At 38.2% G+C, this 21,272-nt stretch overlaps 2 protein-coding genes across 3 annotated transcripts in view; one reads left to right on the top strand and one right to left on the bottom strand.

The window, feature by feature from the left end:
- Positions 1–904: 904 nt before the first annotated feature.
- LOC149021452 (initiation factor 4F subunit (DUF1350)) lies at positions 905–14,307 on the bottom strand. 2 transcript variants are annotated; one of them, XM_089149684.1, is made up of 10 exons: positions 14,190–14,307; positions 13,536–13,947; positions 12,865–13,068; positions 3,850–3,907; positions 3,203–3,265; positions 2,398–2,473; positions 1,717–1,832; positions 1,493–1,582; positions 1,270–1,401; positions 905–1,048 (listed from the first exon to the last, which is right to left on the bottom strand). In XM_089149684.1, exons 2-10 carry the CDS (start codon positions 13,916–13,918, stop codon positions 911–913), a joined length of 1,260 nt encoding a protein of 419 aa, XP_089005810.1. In that variant the 5' UTR covers positions 13,919–13,947; positions 14,190–14,307; the 3' UTR covers positions 905–910. The 2 variants fall into 2 exon arrangements, with proteins under 2 accessions (XP_089005810.1, XP_089005811.1); XM_089149685.1 differs by having other exon boundaries at positions 14,115–14,200.
- Positions 14,308–17,148: 2,841 nt separating this feature from the next.
- Positions 17,149–21,272, top strand: part of LOC149021450 (alpha/beta-Hydrolases superfamily protein) — a 33,499-nt gene continuing 29,375 nt past the window's right edge. Inside the window, exon 1 of the mRNA XM_089149681.1 lies at positions 17,149–19,020. Coding sequence (XP_089005807.1) covers positions 18,260–19,020 — 761 coding nt within the window. The 5' untranslated portion in view covers positions 17,149–18,259. The remainder of the gene's footprint in view (positions 19,021–21,272) is intronic.

Below are 21,272 nucleotides of genomic sequence, written 5' to 3'. Positions count from 1 at the left end.
TTCCCAGAGAACCTCCAGAAAATGATGTTCTCGGATTGGTATATCCATAACCAGGAGTCGGATGGCATGAAGAGTGTTCCTGTAGACATTCTTGATAGTCCCAAGGAGTACGCATTCTATATTGATGTCCCTGGTCAGTCAAAGACTAATATTCGGGTAAACTTGAAATCCTCAGGTTGGAAGAATCAACAATCTCATCTTTTGCTGCAGTTGTGCATCTAATATCTGACCAAGATTGTGTACGGGTGACAGTAGAAGAAGATGACAAAACACTAGTAATCCTAAGCAATGGGAAGCGGAAGCGCGAGGATGGAGAAGAAGGACGCAAGTCCTTACAGTGGGAGCGGTAAGCTTCTCCCAAGTTCTTGAGGAAGTTTCGGCTTCCAGGGAATGCTGATGTCTCTACCATCTCGGCTAACTGTGAGAATGGAGTCTTGAATGTGATTGTGGAGAAACTGCCCCCACCACCCAAATCCAAGACTGCTGAGGTTGCCATTTCTTAAGTGCAGAACAGTGTCTTCTTCTTTGCGCCATCAGGGAAGGCAAGAGAGGCTTCCCAGCACAACCAGTTCCTGTCAGTCTGTCACCGTCGAATTGTAGATAGAAAATGTAGGTTGTTTCGCAATAGTTGTAGTCGATGTGATCTTTCTTGTTGAAATTTAACATACAGCTTTCAGAAACTCCAGTCTATCTACACATATTGCCACTGTAATACATTTTGCCAATACAGGTACCATAGTTGTTAAGTTGTTAATTCAATAATCTCAGCTCACCCAATTGATTAAGAATTAGAGCGTGTGGCCTTCCAGAAAGGGGCATGTCAAGACAACCTCCTTTCACTGCAATTGTAAATCATATGCACAGGATAGGATATCACCAATCAAAGCAGAATGTAAGCTGGACCCTTATTTCATTGCCCATCAAAGCTTTTGAGCCAGTTGGCAATCCTTTTGGCAAGCATTCTAGTTTCATTCAGTGATGAGGATTTCAGACTCTGGGCAACAGCATCTGCTGGGGTGTAAACATTACCCACTTCCCATCTCAAGTCCTAGAGAACAGAAAGATTGTCACTGTTTGTTACAGGGTATAAAGCACAAGCAGCTCTACCATTTATTCAGGGGGAGGTATAATTCTAAATGCCTGAAAAGATATTCACAAATGCATAACTGATGAAAATTTTGAATATGGCAGAATCTTTTTCTCATCTAGTACCACTATACATGGCAAAAATTTTGATCAACAGGGGACAGGGTGTGAACGTTCACATACCTGTATGCAGGGTGTGAGATGATTCCCAGGCAATGATATCTTTTCCAATGTTCCTCCCATAGACTTCACACGAGGCTTCAATATCTCTTCAAGCAAATCAGTTTCATCTATCGTATCCAAGTTGAATTTCACCTGGAAGTCAACATGTGATTCCAACAAATTAATACACTAATTTGCGTAAAAAGACAGAAAGTCTTCTGGTCTTCACTAAGTTGTCTAGTACCAGTAAAGTGTGAGGAACATTGTATGAATTCTTCATACAAACACGATTCTCAGAGGGTGTGGGCTTAAACTCTGAAATCCCCTGGGTGACCTGAAGATGATAATCCCCCAAAAATGTTAGTTGAACAAAAAGACATGTGTTGGTGCATATTATCATGAACCAACGTAAACCAACCAAATTACCAACGTACTACGTCCAAATGATGATAGTAATTACAGCATGACCTGATTCATGACTGAGGGCACTTGATCAACAAATTTATTTAGAGACCCCATGATTTCCTCATCAAAATCTTGCATAATTGTTCCAGCTGCATCAAGTACTGACTTCCATGCATCATCTGAAAAAATAAAGTTAACACATATTGAACATACTTTTTGTCGTGTCACCTTATAAATAACTACACAAATATGTGCATGTTATCAGAACTCAATTAGCTTTTCTGTTCATTTGCAACTCAAAAGGGAAATGGTAAGAAAAACAGACGAGAAAAGAGAAGGAACAATCATGGAGGTTCCATAAAGGCAACAGCTATATGATTTTCTTTTCACAGACATGTTGCCCATCAAGCGTTTCTTAGAAACCAAAGTCACTGTAAATTGCAAGGATGAAAGTGGGGTTTCCTAATATGGTAAGAAAAACAGAAGAGAGAACAGAAGGAACAATCACAAGGGTTCCATAAAGGTGATTGCTAGATGAGTTCCATTTCACAGACATACTGGCCATCAGGTGTTTCTTAGAAAGCATAGTCAGTCTAAATTGCACAGAGAATCTTACTTATGAAGAGAATACTGAAAATAGTATTTAGAAACCATGTATCTCAAGTGGAAGAAAACTAACACACATGAGTAGAAATATCGTGCATGGAGCAGGCAAACAAAAGCATGGATAGGCTTCAAGAATACCTGAAGCACTTCTAGCCATTGAATAGACGGGAGAGGCTTCCATCATAGGCATCACCTGACTAACCAGCGGGCCAAACTGCACAACAGAGTTAGCATACACATACAAGAGCACCTGAAGCAACTTATATTGTTTTAGAGAAGTACTTCAGAAACTCCAACATGACTAGGGAGAACGACAAAATGAAACTTATTCAGGAAGCCGTAAAAGCTCAAAGTAATGAACTTCAAGAAACTATGTTTCTCTCCCTTCATTACATTGGAGGCTTGGAGCACTTAGATATAGAGCAGAAGCCTATTGTTTCATCCACGGACATTTTGAAATGGCGGTGGATAAGGATGGAGGTGTTTGACTAGGGGGAAAAAAGGCATTCACAGAAGATGTGCAAAATGAGTATCTAGAAATAAAATATAATCAACAATATTTGATTATCTACAATCTATTTGAGTGAGGATAGGACTTTAGGATGTACAAGTCCTTCAGTCCTGTGAGCCAAAGCATAAAAAATTTGAGTATAATCATATTCAGACAGAATAATTAATTACAATAGCACATAAGATCAAGCAGCCTATAATCAATTGGATACTTTGTATGGAGACATTGCACATAATGTTCATGATCCTTTCAGGCTTCCCTATTACTAATTTGATGACAATAACAAATTTCAGACAAAAAAAAACTTCAAATACAGTGGAACAGCAGAACAGGAAATCTAAAGCTAACTGTATCCAGACAGGAAAAACTCGGTTTAGCGGTTGGGATTTAGTTGAGCATAAAGTAATCTAGCATGTGCAGAACAAATATTACCTGCTCAAAGTAAGGAACTGCCTCTGCTGCTGGTTTGTTGTTGAATGAGATTATGGCATTAGCCTTCAAGAAGATAATTGTGAAATTTCTTTGTCAGACTTCCCGGATTTTAATTTTAAACTAAATCAAACATCAATTGCTGCATGTTTGTTTGATATAATGTCCTTCATATGATCCAGCACAGACAAACTTTTCTTCAAGGTGCACTTAATTCAGCCATGTGGCACTTCCATCCATTGGATAATCTAGTCTGGACGAGCCACATGGCAAAAATCATATCTAAGTTCAATCTTACACCCCTCATCAAAATGCACATGACCTTTTCATAACGCCCGTCTTAGTCTGCACCCTCTTGGTAGCCATGGATTTTCTCACTTGGAGAACACAGTTTTGCTGAAATATGACATGCAAGCAGGGACCTCCAGGTCTACCTGTCCGTAGTACAAGCACTAATACATCATCTAGGGAAGCTTAACTCAATCGCTGGTGAAGGAAACTTTTGTCTTTCCTTCTTCAAACCTTTTTTTATCGGCATTCTGGTTTTGACAAGCTAAACACAGATGGCATATTTTCTTCTTATAAAGCTCATCTAACGGGGCCCACCAATAGTAATTTTTGAGAACCAGGAATAAAGAGAAAAGCAAAACCTTTGGTATCTTCTCAGAGAAATAGCTTCCTGTAAGCAATTGAAGTAGAGCACCATTGCTGCAATTCAAACACAAAAATCACAACTAAGTTCAATCATATAAGAAACAGTTGGTGCTTTCTGGTCAGCTGGCATAATAACTAATGTAGTATTATTCATACAGAGAAAAGTAAAAGAGGCACATGTTTTGCAAGTGCATGAACACATATTAGAAAGTCTATGTTTTTACTTATGCAACAGTACAATCAGTACCTCATAAGGCAGGCAGGATAAACCGCGGGGGGGGGGGGGGGGGGGAGTAAGGCTGGCTATCTTCAGGACAGCAAAACCTTCCCCACCCCCCAGGAGCCAAAAAAACCCTTACGAACAAACAACACTTGTTTGGAGATAGATTTCATGATGAGGATATAAGTGAGCAGTTCCGAGTTTACCAGCGACATCGACGTAGAGATCATCCCACAACAGCATCTATGTGGATGGATGATGAGTTCGGAGGTTATCGGATTGTTAAGATCCTATGGTTCGATGAGAAACACTGCTCATAAGCAATTTTTCATTTTATTTTCCTTAGTCTTAGTGGGTTGGGTAGTAGTTTACTATTGAAATATTTTAATTTCATGTTTTGAGTCTTTATGGGTTGGGCCTAGAGTCTATTTTGGCCCAATTTTGAATTATTTTGTGTTTGGGTTATATTTACAACCTATGTTGGGGTTGTTTTGGGAATTAAACATGTAGGGTGGGAGCGATCAATTTTTTTATTTAAACCTTGTATGGAATTTGTTTTTGACAATGAATGAATGAATGAAAGAATCTCTCTCTCTCTAGAAGGAACTAGGTCTTCCCCCTCTCTTTCCTCCTTTCACCCTTGTTTCCCACTAGAAAAATTCCTCTTGCTCTCCTCTACAAAGATCTACTCTCTTTTTTCTCAAAAAAGACCTAGTTTCTTTCCTGGAAATCTTCTTCTTCTTTTCCTAACCCCACGGTTGTTCTGTTTTCTTGCAAAAAAATCTTTGTTCTTTTTTTTCTTCCCTCTTTCCCTTATTTCCTTTTATTTCCCTACCCTACGGCAGTCTCTGTTCTTTCTTTCATTAGTCTCCCTTCCCTTCTTTTTATTTCTTTTTCTCTCTCCCTCTCTTTTATCACCTCTAGTACAGCAGTCTTGTTGTGGTTCTCCATTCTAACCCTACTCTCCTTCCTAGGATACACCATTACTTCAAAATATTTTTTTCTCCTTTCCTAGGATTCACCACTACTTCAAAATATTTTTTTCTTATTTATGTTCCTAAATGCTTTCTAACCCTTGTTTTGCAGTCAAGATCAACAGGTAACATTATCTCTCCCTAAATATTTCTCATTTATTCTTTGGCAGCAGTTTGTTTAAAACAAAAACTTCCTAAGACTCCCTTTACATTGTTAATTGTTGAATTCCTTTTTAGAAATCTGATATTGATTAGGACAGCTCTATTTTCTTTAAGTTTCTTAATACCCTTGCATTCAATTTAGTGTTATGGTGCCAAGATCCCCATCCCCTTGTTTCCCTATTGATTCTTATTTAGTTGTGCTTACTAGTAGGACTTTTTGTGTTTATTTCTCTACTTTAGCTGTCTTACATGCATGATTAATCAGAATTCAAGTGCTGCAAATTCCTTTATTTACTATCTGTCAAGAATAGGCGTTTAATTCTAAGAGTCTAATAGCGCATTTTGTAGGTCCCCTAGTTTCTAGGGTTTCTCCTACATCAATTATGGTATCAGAGCATGGTTTAGAGTGTCAGTACTGCTGGACTTGTTAGATTTCAGGTTGTTAGAATTGCTGGTTTTTAGTTTAGGTGTCTTTAGGTCAGATCGTGTATGGTAGTAACCCGAAGTGGACACATGTATTTCAATATGACTGGTTCATCAAGAACCCAATTGACCCCTGACCAATTGACTCAAATGCTCCAACAAAATGGAGAGATCTTAAAGGCCATTCAAACAACTCAAGAGGAGTTAAATAATCAAAGGGTAGCACAGGCAGCCCAAGCCACCACCATTCAAGCCATAGAATGTAATGTTCAGACCCTTGCAACATGACTTACAGCCATAAAGGGACAGCAAGAGCAGCATGGACATAATGCTCAAGCCAATGGACCTAGGAATGAAAACTACCAAGTGGACCTCCAAAACGTTGACCACCGCTTCAAGGATCTTGATAGAACTAGGGATAATTTCCAAGATAATGGAAGAGGTAGAGGTAGAGGTCGTAGAGCACGTGGACATCTTGGTCCTATGCATCATGCAACCTATGAGCATGACAATGCTCTTGACACCCATAATAGAGGATTCGATATTAGAAGGATAGTCAAGGTAGAGGCCCCATCTTATGATGGCCAAATAGATGCGAAAGTCTTACTACATTGGATTAGACAAATGGACAGGTACTTTGATTTTTATAATATGTCGGAAGAGGTTCGCTTTAGGTTTGCTAAGATTAAGCTTACCGGGGCTGCCCAAGATTTTTGGACAAAATTAGAGTACCAAGAGAACAATCTAGGACTTGAGCCAGTGACCACTTGGGTTGAGATGCACAAAAAGCTTAAAAGAGAGTTCTTACCTATCACCTATAGGCTGAACTTGTTGAACGAAATGAACACCCTAAAGCAAGGGAAATTAACTGTGACTTAAGTACATGGCCAAATTCAATGAACTTAAGATTAGAAGCCGTACTCGTGAGGATGTTGAGCAAACACTTTCTAGGTTTATTATAGGACTTAACTCAGATATCCAATCACGACTTGCACCCCACTTAGTGCAAGATGTCCCTCAAGCCTTTAGGATTGCTCTAGAACTTGAGATGTCCATGAAGACTTTTCCTCAAAAGAATAGCTTTCAGCCCGGAGAATCTAGTTTCCGAAGGTCTACCCCTAACACCACCAATTTCCAAAGACCCCCTATTAATCCACAGCACCCAATTGATAACAAGGGTAAAGGCATTTTGGGAATTCCCCCCATGAAAGCTGGCCAACTCCAGTGTTTCAAATGCCAAGGATTTGGACATGTTGCTAGGGAATGCCCCAACAGAAACCTTTATGTTGGAGGGCAAGACCATGTGGATTTAGATCAGGATGATGATCAGGAGCCTGAGTATGAAGACCATAGACCAGATGAGGACATATCTGATGAGGATCCTAATATGGTATATGGGTCTAAGCTTGGAGTTGTGCATTGTATGGTATCACAACCCAAAGATACTGATGATTGGCGACGGACTAATATTTTTATTACCTATACTTGCTATCAAGGTAAGAACTGTCGAGTCGCCATAGATAGTGGTTGCATGAATGTAGTTGCTCAAAGTGTTGTTTCCATAATGGGGCTCAAACCAAAGGCTCACCCCAAACCGTACAAGGTTGCTTAGGTCGATCAATCTACTATCCCTGTAACCCTTAGGTGTTTAGTTCCCCTACATTTTGCTGGTCATAAGGATAGAGTGTGGTGTGATGTCCTAGAGATGGATGTTGCTCACATCATTCTAGGGAGACCATGGTTATATGATAGGGATGTCACTACCTATGGGAAATCTAACATTTGTATCTTTGAATATAAAGGGAAAAAGATCCGATTGATCCCTAGAGCCCCAACAAAGTTTAAGGTTGTGGAGCATAAAGGTAGTACCATCAAACAAACTTGCTCTAAAACACTTGGCATACTAAATCAAGCTGAGTTTGCCTGTAATAGCTCTAAGAACCAAACCACTGGTCTGTCACCTTTTGAGGTTTGTCTAGGATACCAGCCCAAGGCTCCTATAGACCTTATTCTAGCTGTGTCTAGCTCTAGGACTTCCCCATCAGCCGAATCTTTGCGCAGCACATATCTGATTTACATGCAAGTATAAGACAACAAATAGCACTGAGTAATGATCAATATAAGTCCAAAGTTAATGTGCATCGACGACTGCAAGAGTTTCAAGAAGGAAATATGGTGATGGTTAGAATTAGACCGCAATGTTTCACTAAAGGTAAACCGAGCAAGCTACATGCTCGTAGTGCAAGACCATTCGAGATTCTAAAGAAAATAGGAGCTAATGCCTATGTTCTTAATCTGCCAACTAACATGGGGATCAGTAATATTTTCAATGTGGAGGACCTTGTCCCCTTCCATGGCACTCCTACTACTGCATCTTTCTATCCAGATGACCTTGACACCCTTCCCTTTGTTTTTGATGACCCTGCTAGTAAGACCCCTTCACTCCCTACTACTTCAGTACCACCTATGCCTAAATTTCACAACAGAGTTGAAACAGTTGAAGAGATTCTTGATGAGAGAGTTACAACTACAAAAGAGGGAGGTTACAAAGAATTCCTAGTTAAGTGGCGGGGACATCCTGAGATCGACAGCACTTGGATCACGATGGCGGAGCTACAACGACTTAATCAAGGCATGCTAGAGTACTACCAAAGCCTTTATTCACCGGAGGTGAATTCTTCAAAGTCGGGGAGAGTTGATGAGGACATCAGTGAGCGGTTCCGAGTTTACCAGCGACATCGACGTAGAGATCATCCCACAACAGCATCTATGTGGATGGATGATGAGTTCGGAGGTTATCGGATTGCTAGGATCCTATGGTTTGATGAGAAACACTGCTCATAGGTAGTTTGTCATGTTATTTTCCTTAGTCTTAGTGGGTTGGGTAGTAGTTTACTATCGAAATATTTTAATTTCATGTTTAAGTCTTTATGGGTTGGGCCTAGAATCTATTTAGGCCCAATTTTGAATTATTTTGTGTTTGGGTTATATTTACAACTTAAGTTGGGGTTATTTTGGGAATTAAACATGTAAGGTTGGAAGGGATCAATTTTTTTTATTTAAACCTTGTATGGAATTCGTTTTTGGCAACGAATGAATGAATGAAAGAATTAGAAAAGAAGCTCTCTCTCTCTCTCTTTTATCAACTCTAGTACAACAATATTTTTTTCTCTTCTTTTTATTTCTTTTTTTCTCTCCCTCTCTTTTATCACCTCTAGTACAGATATTGCTTTGTGGTTCTCCATTCTAACCCTACTCTCCTTCCTAGGATACACCATTACTTCAAAATATTTTTTTCTCCTTTCCTAGGATTCACCACTACTTCAAAATATTTTTTTTCTCTTATAAAAAATATTTTTTTCTTTCTCTTATTTCTGTTCCTAAATGCTTTCCAACCCCTGTTTTGTAGCCAGGATCAGCAGGTAACATTATCTCTCCCTAAATATTTCTCATTTATTCTTTGGCAGTAGTTTTGTTTATAACAAAAACTTCCTAAGACTCCCTTTACATTGTTAATTGTTGAATTCATTGTTAGAAATCTAATATTGATTAAGACAACTCTATTTTCTTTAAATTTCTTCATGCCCTTGCATTCAATTTAGTGTTATGGTGCCAAGATCCCCATCCCCTTGTTTCCCTATTGATTCTTATTTAGTTGTGCTCACCAATAGGACTTATTGTGTTTATTTATCTACTTTAGCTGTCTTACATGCATGATTAATCAGAATTCAAGTGCTGCAAATTCCTTTCTTTACTACTTGTCAAGAATAGGTGTTTAATTCTAAGAGTCTAATAGCCCACTTTGTAGGTCCCCTAGTTTCTAGGGTTTCTCCTACATCATTTCATCAAACTGAGTCTTGAGAATGCCAAAGAGTGGCATTACACTATGGCATTCTCCAAAATAAGTCGATTACAACACAGAGCCACCGAAAACTTCTTTGGAGAACTTTCAAGCTGCAATCTGGCAGAAAAACCAAGGCAAGGCAATCTTCTTTGCAGCAGAGGCTTCATATCACCAACAACACTTTACCCATAGCAAGAAAGCCTATTACTTTTTAAGTCTTTTTGAAGCTCTAAAAAATGAAAAATGAAAAATGAAAAATGAAATTGAAATTCTAACAGCTTTTGTCACAAGAAGCAATAACCTGTGGCACAAAGCTGAAGCCTACACAAGAATAAACCTGCGGGACATTTTTTTACCCTTTTCTTCAGTCAACATGTGTAGTACCTGGTTGATGGTTTGATCAGCCACAACATCCTTCCACATGGCTGGAATATAGATAAGAGTTGGACTTCATCCACAATACTCTAGATCAGGGCTTTATTTTTACTTTCTAACAATTAGAAAGATGAGTGTGACTCAGGAACTACTTTGGAAATGCTGGTCGCCCCCTGAAAATGCTTTCTGACTGTCAACATTCACCTTCAAATTGAATGGCCTGTTATTGTAGGAGATAGACTCCTGAAATTGCACTTTTATGCATCATAAACCAATATCTAGTGCAGACCTACATAAGCTCATGCAGACTCAAGGGAAAACAAGGCTGAGGCAGAATGTGGTTCAGTGAGGTATGTAACAAGGGTTGAGTAAGACAGAAAGGGCTGGATAAAACTTACTGATGATCTGAACCCAATTTTGAGTTCAGGTCAGTGAACAGAAATATTAGAAAAAAAGGACAGCATAGGATAAGACAAAAATCAGAATACAATAAGAGTTTAGGAGTATATACTGAAAATATGTCAGAAACATGTAGCAAATCAGTACCACAAGTCAAGATCAAGAAACAACTTTATCAATTCCAAAAGAGAAGTAGAAACTAGGTTCAAATCAAGAAAGGACAGAATAGGGGAGCATCTGACAATAGAAGCTCCAATGGTCAATAGGGGATAATTTTTCAGTTGAGTTCTCTCCAAGGATAGGAGTTGTTCGATGGCTGGATCGGAGTGTACTGTGAGGCCTGGAGAACAACTCAGCAAGTTTGGTTGGAATTCTCACAAAACAAAATTTAAAACAGGAAATTTAAGATAGTGATCTTACTCAGCAAATGTTGGATCAGTGATACAGATCACAAGGAACCATAGACGAGAAGTTGAGCATAAAAGCAATAGACAAGCCACCAAGCTTCTCACACAAGGTGTCAATTTCATCGCACTCCAATTTCCTTCTCTTTATCAAAACCAAAAGTTCTCCATAGAAGTAAATCAGCAGTAGTAGCTGGGGGTCATTATCAAAACCATGGCTAACAATTTGTATGTAAGCATTCAATCATCCACATCATCCAGCTTGGAACAACCATTAAGAAATGCAAGTCCAAATAGCATATTTATAAACACATCACCGAGTTGAACGTTGGAGTTGACAAATAAAGACGAAATAAGAGATTTGCTGCATTTCTTGCTAAATGACAATCAACCTCAATATGCTTAGTCTTTTAATGAAAAACTAGATAGCAAGCAATATAAATTGTAGCTTGATGATAATAATATATCTTCATTGGTTGAGGTCCTGCGGAACCCAACTTTGTAATGGTATCAGTCATAAGTTTACGCTCAATCTAGCGGTTGATGTACAATATCCAGCGGTTGATGTACAATATCCAGCGGTCGATCTACGATCATCCACAGTACAAGCCTAAATCAGCATCAAAATAACAATATCAGTGTGAACATGACAAGAGTAAACAAGAGATTTGCCGGAAGTACCTTTAAGATATCTCAGAATGCAACAAGTCTCATCCCAAGGACCATGTTTAGCTTTCTCCAAAAATTTGACTGATGACTTACATGGCAAAAGCAACGCACACACTGACAAATAAGTTTCCCAACTTATCTTCTGTACCGAGTTATAGCCTCAAACTCTTTGCCATCATAGCCCCAAGCTCCAGATTCTGATCCATATGATTGTTGACAGGCTCAGAGCAGCCCAATATAGGGGTCTAAGATAGAAATTTGTACTATATATCCCCTCGGACAAATTGACACCATTATCGCAACAAGAAGTTTCAATCCCCCAAGTACCTGAGTGCTAAAAGAACCAGAATACAGATAAGATGAAGAGAGCGGACCTTGGTGGAATGATAAAGGTTGCTCCATTTTGACGGAGTGGTAATGGGTTTCAAGTCTGGAAACAGCATCTCAGCAGAAGCAGGGATGACACTCTGTATGATATGACCCTCCACATCTCCACAGTGGCGAGAGCCTTCTACACTGGATCCCTTACCGAGCAGAAAGGAAAGGAAGAGTATGGAGAACTCATGGAGAGACAGCAGAAAAGGGAATGTCCAACATAATAGAATGATCTATTGCCAGCCCCTTATATTTAAACTAATCCGTGCTGTTTTACATCACAGAAATAAACTTGAAGATACCTAATCCTAAAATCTAATCATAATAGTAAACCAAAATCCAACTATGTGGAGACTTTAAACTACTTCATCCATGGGAGCTCCAGCCAAATACACACATTCTAACAGTATAAAATCCAAGTGAACAATCAGAAACAGAAGTTATCATGGAAGAGTATGCACCAATTATTATAACTTTAAAATTCATTTATGGAAGTTTCACCATTCACAGAAGATTTTAAGTATAAACATTCCATCCTAAATCCACACATTCAACCTCGACCCATTAAGTATACCATCTTGAACAGTAGGCACAAAACTACAACAACAAGAATCCTTTTCCGAAATAAATGGGGTCGGTTACATGGATCCTTGCCTTCCTATTAGCTCTATTTGAGGCCACACTAGATACAATGCCTAAGCTACATATCCTTTCTCAACACTTCTCTTAAGGTTATCCTAGGTCATGCCCCTAGTTCTTCTAATTCCTTCAATATGGATTAATCGTTTATTGGAATAAGGGCATTTAAAGGCCTTTGCATGGTTCAGCTACCAACGGTAGAAGATTGGATAGTGGGGAGGATAAAGACATGCCAGCTATTCTTTCAACATGGTATAATCCACATGCTGAACATATTCCAACCGCAGCCCTCTCTTCATGTCCTTTTCTAGGTGCAAGGAGAACCTTCTTGCATAACAAGTTCAGCAAGATATCAAATCCCAGCCAAGAACAAAAGATGAAAATTGGGTGGGGGGCACTAAATCATTTATGTGAGCCCATAAAATGGCTCATAAATTGAGCATGAAACATCATAAATTGAACATAGACAACTTCCATTATCATGAAGATATATTTCAGAGGCTCAGGGATTCAAATTATGAACTCACCTATGACCAACAGAATAAAGTGGTAGTGAAATAAGTTCATTGGATTCTAGACCCGCATCAGGTAGTCCAGATGTCAAGATCCTGTCCAAGCAAGAATTGAACCTCGTATATACATCTTGGGCAGCTTGAGTATGATCGAATGTTACATTGTATGGCACAATGATGATAAGGAACCCTTCTTTTGCCAAAAGATCAATCAGATGGCTGCCAAACAACCAATCACATAGATAAATACAAATTCAAATAATAAAATACCCTCATTAAACTAGCAGCATTGAATTTTGTCAAAAATTAGAACGCTAACACAATAATTTGACCCACTACATAAATTTTCTTGGAAATCAATTGTTATTCCAAGAGTAAAATGTGACACTTGGAGTAAATGTCGAAACATGAAAACTTTTGGGAAGAATAATTTATAAAATTAGGTTGACTAGTCATCCATAGGATCACGAATCCACCTTAGATTTAATTATTCTTTTTCTTCTCTCTTCTTGCTTTTTGGAAAGAGGAGGGGCCTATCTTAGGATGTAATTTCCTGTACACGCTTTCTTATATATATGAATGTAATATTTTATGACTCAACTACTGTGAAGAGAGAGGTGGGAGGGTTTGGAGGATTTCGCTGTTAAGTATATAATTGTTTTCCATATTCAAACTTAGATTCTTACCTGTATGTAACTTCAGGAACCGCCCCAACAAAAGCCCCGCCCAAGAATTTGATAATCGCACAAGGCTTCTTTCCCTCGGGTGGGGGAACAACCAAACAAGAATCCAATTCCAAGTAATTTTTATTCTTGAAGTTGCCCCTCCCCGCATATCCATTAGAAACCATCTTCTTACTGGGGCTTGCAGAAGCCGCCCTGAGTTTCCCAAGAAGTGGAAAAGAAGGAGTTGGGTCAATGTCTGGATTCCCAAGTTGATTAAACTTGCGAGAAGCAATCTTGAAGTGAAAAGGCTTCCTTTTAGAACACAATGATCTATGTACCGTCAGATCCTCTAGATGACGAACTCTCACTGCCATGGTTGGCAGACTAGACGTACTCGAAGCCATCTTACTCCAGAATGATTAATTCTCAACTTCTGCAGGAAAAACACAGTCCAATGCTGTTAATCAGCCCAAAGCAAGTAAATGGAGAGTTAAGATTTAAATCACGCAAATTTCACAAACGAAAATGGGAAATGGAGAGTAAAGCGAAAAATCCAAAGACAGAAAAGATAAATTAAACAAATGAGAAGAGTAGAAGTACCAGAAGCCTTTGCTTCCTTTTACTATTAGTAACAGTAATAGTAGTAGCAGAAGAAGCTAGGAACCAGAAGCTTACCTTGATGGGAGAATTTCAAGAAGGCTATGGAGTTAGTATTTTATTTGACGAATAAATCATTTGTAAGGAATGGTGTTATGGGGATAACATAAGCCCACGATACCCCCTTTATCACCATTTCTAGCTTGCTCTCGCTACTCTCCCTGTTTGTCTCCGATAATCGTTTGGTAACTATTAAATATAATATATTATTTAATAATAAATGAGTTTGTTATAATTAGGTAAATAAAATATTATATATTATCAATTTGGTTTGGTTTGGTTTGGTTTTAGGGTTATTTTTTTCTTTTCTTTTCCCTAATGAAGGGTTTGTTTTACCTTCTCTTGTTTATATGTACTAGTAAATTTTTATATGTATGGTAAAAAAAATTAATTTTTAAAATAAAAATATAGTAATTAATTAGTTTTTAGATTTATGTACAAAATTATTAATAGATCTCATAATATTCTATATTGGGCTTAGACATTTTATAAAACTTATCAAAACTCACAACCAGATAAAGGCATCTTCAAGTAATAGTCATAGGTTGTTGGATTATTATAAAAATAAATAATATTTCAAATAATATAATGTGTAGTAGTAAATATAAATAAATATTTAAAATTATGATGTTTATTAAAAATGCTATCAATGAAGCATTTTGAGAGTTCTCCATTTCTTTTTAATTTTTAATTATTTTATTTATTCATTATTCATGCATTTTTCCATTGTTCGAAAAATTTTCAAAGATACCCAATATAATTGGCCAAAAACATGAATTTTCCAAAACTATGTCAAATTGATAATTACCAACTTTTACTTTAAAAGCTTTAATCAATAAAGGAAATGATGTTGTAATATTTTATACAAATTGAGGAAGAACAAGTAATTCATGGTAGAAGTAATAAAACAAAAAAAAGTAATTATACTTCCACTCACATGGAGTTGAATTAATTTCAATTTACATGGATGAATGCTTGACAAATGTTTTTTCTAAATACACGATATTGTTTTTAGTAATTAATTCCTCTCTATGTGCACGGAGGATTCAGATTCTCAAAAACATGCTTTTCATTTTTCAGTTATTCAAAAGTGAAGAACACTATAACTATTTTATGACGTCGTGACTATTTGATCTTTCATTTTTCTCATGCTTGTTTCTAGATAGAATATCCTCCTAAGATGGGAAAGAAATTTCATTCTCCAAGCAGTAAATCTAGTTTGGGAAATTTTCAACGCGACCCCTTGAGTTATCCAATTTATCAATTAGATTTTCTATAATATAAAATATATTAGTGACACTTTTGCTGCAATGAAATGAAACTTAAGAGCTGATGTAAGCAAATTAAACTTTTCACAAAGACAATAAATATCCTTGAATGAAAAACCCTATCCTCTTCTTCTTCCATCTTATATCTGCATTTGCATGAATAAACTTATTTTATTTTTCTCTCATTTGCCATCTTCTTCTCTTAAAATGTGGGGTAATATTGAAAATGAATAAATAAAATTTAAGTGAGTGTTAATAACAGGGTACCTAATGTATAAATTGAATAACTACTCAATGAATAACATTAATATTAGGGGTAATGTAAAAGTAGCCTTGAAAATTTCCCATTTAGTTTTACCCCCAAAAAACTTATATACAAAGGATTGACTTTAGTAACCTTTTTCTTTTAAGAACATTTTTTTTTTGGAATGAGGTTCATTCGGGTCAGTTTGCGCGCACCATGAATACATCCTCAATGCGCTTTTTATATAATTAATATAGGCGAGGCTTCGCCCCTGGCCTTGAGGGGATTCGAACTCTGACCTCCTATATAATGAATAGTGTGACACATAATATCCTTGTTGAAGTTGGAAGAGAGATCCGCAATGTCATTATGAATCTTTGACTATAAGCACGTCCATGATTTGAGTCGTATAAAAACGTACTTTCCTTAAAGTATTTGAACGCCCCTTTATTGTGCAAATTAGGTTGACCATGACATTCTCACTTCTAAGAAAAAACAACTCACAAATCCCAATGGCATGCACTCCAAAGGAAATTACTTGCAAGAAAGTTGGAATGTAGTACTCACAAAATACACACACTTCAATAGAAAATAAGAGGCTAAAATTATTATTGTTAAGAATCATTAAAAACCAACTCTTCTCCTTACATAGAAGAGGAAGAGACACCTATGAAGAATTATCTCTAAAGAATATGTTCTAAATCATGTCTTTTTCTTTAAGACTTGTTTTTTAGTCATTAAAACAAGACTTTTCGTAGACTACCCAATGGCTATTTAGGTATCTATTATCCAACAAAGAATAACATCACATCTAACCTTTCATTATAAAAAATATATATATTTTTTCCTTTTTTAGAACAGATAATTTTTTATATATTGAAAATATATTAAAAATGAGGATATTACATAACATATCATTAGCAAATCGAACCCACAATCTTTGATTTCACCAATTGTGCAGCCTTGCAATAGTGTCCCACGCAATTTGTTGCCAAAAGGCAAATGCAAGAGCAGCAGAAATAAGCTTTTTGCAGCAACTGAGAGGAAGTAATCTTAATTTCCTTTGATGCCAAATAAACTATACCTTTTATTACTAGGAAGAAAAAAATTGCATGATTTGAAATTAGGACTTGGACCTGAAAAAATGGATTTTTGTTCACGCTTGTGCGAATTGAAATATGACATGTGTTGTATTTTCTATCCAACGGCTAAAATATAAGTGTACTTTTGTAATTATATCATTTGGGTTAAAAAAACCGGCATTCGAACTTGAACTTACAAGTTCTGCTTAACCTACATCTTCTCTATTTAATGAAGGTCTCACTACTCTACTCTAATGAACTCGCTCTTCTTCTTCTTTTCGATACTCACCACGCGAAATCTAAACCTTTACCCAAAATGTGCCCACCATCACAACCGGGATCTCTTTGATTTTTGCATCGTTTCAGGTTTGAGACCCAATTATATCATTTAGGTTAAAAAAACCTTTTAAATTTACAAACCCATCTTTCATAAGAACTCAAATTCACCTAATGAACCCGAAAAGCCAAACAATACTAAAAACGAGAAATCTAAACCTTTACCCAAAATTTGCCCACCATCACAACCGGGATCTCTTTGATTTTTGCATCATTTCAGGTTAGAGACCCAATTTTTCATTTTGACTTCCAATCTCTTTGATTTTTTTCATCGTTTCAACTTAAAGATCTCTTTTGAGATTGTGAGAACCCAAGCCGAATAACCTACAACTCACAATTTTTTTTCTCTTAAAAACCCAAACCTTGATGTGATCGTTACAGGAATGAATGCAAAAGAGATGAAAGATTATTTCAGCATAAAAGAAGGTTGTGGTGAAAAATATACAAACAACACAACCGTGAATTTGTTCTTCGAAGCAGAGCTGCTCTTGAGCGGAAGTTAAACCCTATAACTCTTCTTTCCTCGTGGTTCTCCTCCAAATAAACAAAAAGAGAGAAGTGCAGACCCAAAATCGAAATGGAAGAACAAATTCACGGTCGCATTAGATGGATTGGGTCACCGGTGACGAGGGCAGTTGGCCAGGGTTTCCACAATCACAAAATCTTGTTTCAGATTAGGTTTTTGGGTTCATTTGTGAATTAGATTGTTACTAAAGTTACCTTTTGTAAATTTCAACATTTCTTTCTAAATAGATCGTACAATTACCATAATACCCTTTATTATGACCGAACTTAACTCATGACATGAAGTTGCAGCTTGTGCGGACAAAACAAAAATTCAGAAAAAACCACATTACTTTTCCCGGTAGCCCATCAAAACTAATTCCTCCTGAACTTTTTGGTTAACCGCCAACCGTCCTCCCTGATCAGCTCTTCGTCTCCAGCGCTCTCGCGCTCTCTCTCTGTCTTTTCCTTCTGGATTGTCCCAGTGAAGATCGAATACGACACGCAGGTGGTCCGCGTTCAGCTTCAAGGGCTATTCTCCACCATCCATTCCCAGTCAGCGTCTTAGACGTTTTCAAGTGATGATGTTCTGCTAAGGGTTGAGGAACATAGAGTGTTAATGTGCGGTGATCTCATCTCCGAAATCGTATACGAATGAGTCTCCGATTGAATTACGCTTCTCTTCAGTCTCAATCTCCTTGTCTTCATTTCCATGGGAATTTGCAAATCCCTGGTTTTCTCTTTTCGAGGCGTCGAAAACTGAAACTGGAACGGAGTTTCGCTCTTCGTAATCACGTGTCATCTTCGCTATCCGATTCATTCGAGAACCTGTTTCAGGATTTGGTTTCTCAGTTCCCATCGGTGAATTCTTTGGATTTGATCGCTCCAGCTTTGGGTCTTTCATCCGGTGCTGCGTTATATTTTTCTCATTTCAAATCTCGTAGGAATTTTGGAGTTTCTGATATTGGAGAGTGGATTTTGTTCACCAGCCCAACGCCATTCAATCGATTTGTATTGCTTAGATGCCCTTCCATACAGTTCGAAGGAAGTGAGCTACTGCGGGAAGTGAATGACAAGCTCGTGCAGGAGGATAGGCATTTCGTGAAGCTGAACAGCGGGAGGATTCATGTAAGGCATTCGAATGAGAGACATGGCCATTTTGAGGAGAAGCTCGTTTATCAGAGAGTTTGTATCCCCACAGACGACGGAGGGGTTATTTCTTTGGACTGGCCGGCGAATTTGGATTTGACAGAAGAGTCTGGATTGGATACCACACTGTTGCTTGTACCGGGAACGACAGAAGGAAGCACAGCTAAGAACATAAGGTCATTCGTATGTGAGTCTCTGAAGCAAGGCTGTTTTCCCGTTGTCATGAATCCAAGGGGATGTGCAGGTTCACCTCTGATCACTCCCAGGTAAGCCTTTTTGTGATCTGTTGTTTCATTTTGGTCCTACATGTTGCTAATGACAGTTCCTAACTGAGGACTATAAGTGCCATATCCGTCGAATGTCGTGTGATACGTAATACCTCCTAATGATTATCAAGGAAAGACAGAGAAAAGACAGAGAAAAAGGCTCAGTGGAGCCCTTCTCAACGGGAATATTTTCTCATAAAAAAGAAAGATGGTGCAGGAATTTCTTTAACTACCCTATCTCCTTCAAAATAAGGATTTGCATCTTAGGAATGATGCAATTTTGAAGTACGTTGAAGATATTCAAAACCAGTAGCCTCAATTTTGTTTCATTTATGGAGAGTCTGGATATACGGATTCTTGTTCTTGCTAGGGCATGGCGAAGAAATGCTTGTGGGTGGAATTAGTTGTAAGAAATGATCATTAGTTGGACTTTTGTGCACCTTGACATGGAAGAAATGCTTGTGGGTGGAGGGCATCCTGAAAATGCTCTGTGACATGTTGTGAGCTGTGGAGGGCGGCACCATAGAACCAGTCCATTGACCTGATCACAAGCTTGAAAAACCCTATAGAAAACTTCATTCAAATTCAAGCCCCCTGTCATTGTTTGAGGTTTTTGTCCAAATAGTATAGTGCTCTGTGTTAGTTTACTTGTATGATAAGCAGTGTACAAAGGGTGGAATTAGTTCTGAGGGAGAAGGCTGCTGTTATTAACTACTTGGGAAGACCTTTTTCCTGGTTCAATGTGGGCCTTATTTACCCAAAAAAGGGGGTGGACCACAGTAAAAAATATTGTTGGGTAAGGCTGCATAGGAAAACTGCTCCCGGGGTTCGCATGTGCGGCAGCCTTTAGCGTCGGGTTCAACATTTCTAATGTTATCTTTCATAAAACAATGGGAATGATCTCATCTTGTCCTTTCACTGGCAAAGTTTCTATTCCTTCCACCCCCGTGTACCCCACGTCTCCACGACAATATGGATCTCTAACCACTCTCTGGAATAAGGAGTATGCGATTTGAACCAGAATCAGGGCCGAAATAGAGCCTAGGGTAGCATCCCCATACCCTATGGCCTGCTAGTACCAGCAGGGGTATTTTGGCAAATTTTCAATGTGTTAGTTGAGTCTGCTTAGGGTTTATTGGGTCCAATATGCTTGAGGGATCCTAGATCTATTTTTATTTTTGAATTTGAGTCATTGAAGAGTCCTTGTTAGGTTGGGATTCATAAGTTGCAATGGAGTCCCCTAGTTGTAGTCTACTTCTTGCAAGGATTCTATGTCTACTCCTAGTTTTCAAATTGGATCCTTCTAGAGTGAGATATAAAAGAGTTCTTGTGTTAGCATGATTCATTAGTCCAAGTAGGAGTCTTAGTTTGATTTGAGTTCTAGAAGTTCAGTCCTTGTGTTAGGTTCTTCTATAGGCTATAAATAACAATGTAAAGTTCAGTTGTTGATTATTGAATAAATAATTGATTGAAGGAATTGGTTGGAGTTATGGGTTCCCAAGGAGGGAAGCCTACAGCTGCTAGGGTTATTAATTGTCTGCAATTTCCAAGTGTTCTCCCTCTCTCTCTTGCTTGCAGCAGTCTTGAACTTCTCAGAATTTCTGCAACTTCTCAAGCGTTTTGCTTCTACAACCAAGTACAAGACACCCGCTAGCCTACCCTTCCCCTTATTTCTTCCCCCATCTGCAGGCCCTACCCTATCCCCCTAACCCCAGTTTCTGCAGTTGCAGCCCTCTCCCCACCGCAAGTCACCTCCCTCTTTCCAAAAACCCTGCAGCAGCTTCCCATCCCCTCCCCCAACCCTAGTCTCTTAACCCCTTCCCTTTCAGCCTTAGACCTAAAACCCCAGCCCCTCTTCTTTCTTTTCTTCTTCTTTTCCACTTTCTAGTTTGTTGCAGCTTAGGAATTTCTAGACAATCCAAAACCAGAAAATTAGCCCAACCTAATACCCTAGGTTTCCCTTACCCAGTACCTACCCCTATGAGGAATGAGAACCCTTTCCTCATACCCTACCCTCAACCCTAAGTTTCAGCCCTCCCTTGTCCTCTAAACCCTAGAAAATTCTGCAATTCATCTTCTTCATTAGAAAACCCTAAACACTTATCTTCAAAACCCTAAATCTCCTTAACCCTCATCCAAACCCTAGGCCCTTTTAGGATTAGCCTCCCTATTACCTATTGAACACTAGACTTTAACCCTATCCCTAATCCAAGCCCTAGAAACCCTAGATTCAATAATTCAATTGTGAAATT

Source organism: Hakea prostrata, chromosome 3 (assembly GCF_041222555.1).
Source record: "Hakea prostrata isolate BN-2017 chromosome 3, UWA_Hpros_2, whole genome shotgun sequence".
In the NCBI taxonomy this organism is placed as follows: Eukaryota; Viridiplantae; Streptophyta; class Magnoliopsida; order Proteales; family Proteaceae; genus Hakea; species Hakea prostrata.
Note: the sequence above shows the minus strand (reverse complement) of the source record. Positions and strands in the feature narration are given on the sequence as shown.

Excerpts from the sequence above, each read along its gene's own strand:
- LOC149021452 (XM_089149684.1), bottom strand. The coding sequence starts at position 13,918 with ATGGCTTCGAGTACGTCTAGTCTGCCAACCATGGCAGTGAGAGTTCGT. Across the intron at positions 13,069-13,535 it reads GTTCCTGAAGTTACATACAG|CCATCTGATTGATCTTTTGG; the intron begins GTAAGAATCTAA and ends GTTGTTTGGCAG. Across the intron at positions 1,833-2,397 it reads AATGGCTAGAAGTGCTTCAG|ATGATGCATGGAAGTCAGTA; the intron begins GTATTCTTGAAG and ends TTATTTTTTCAG.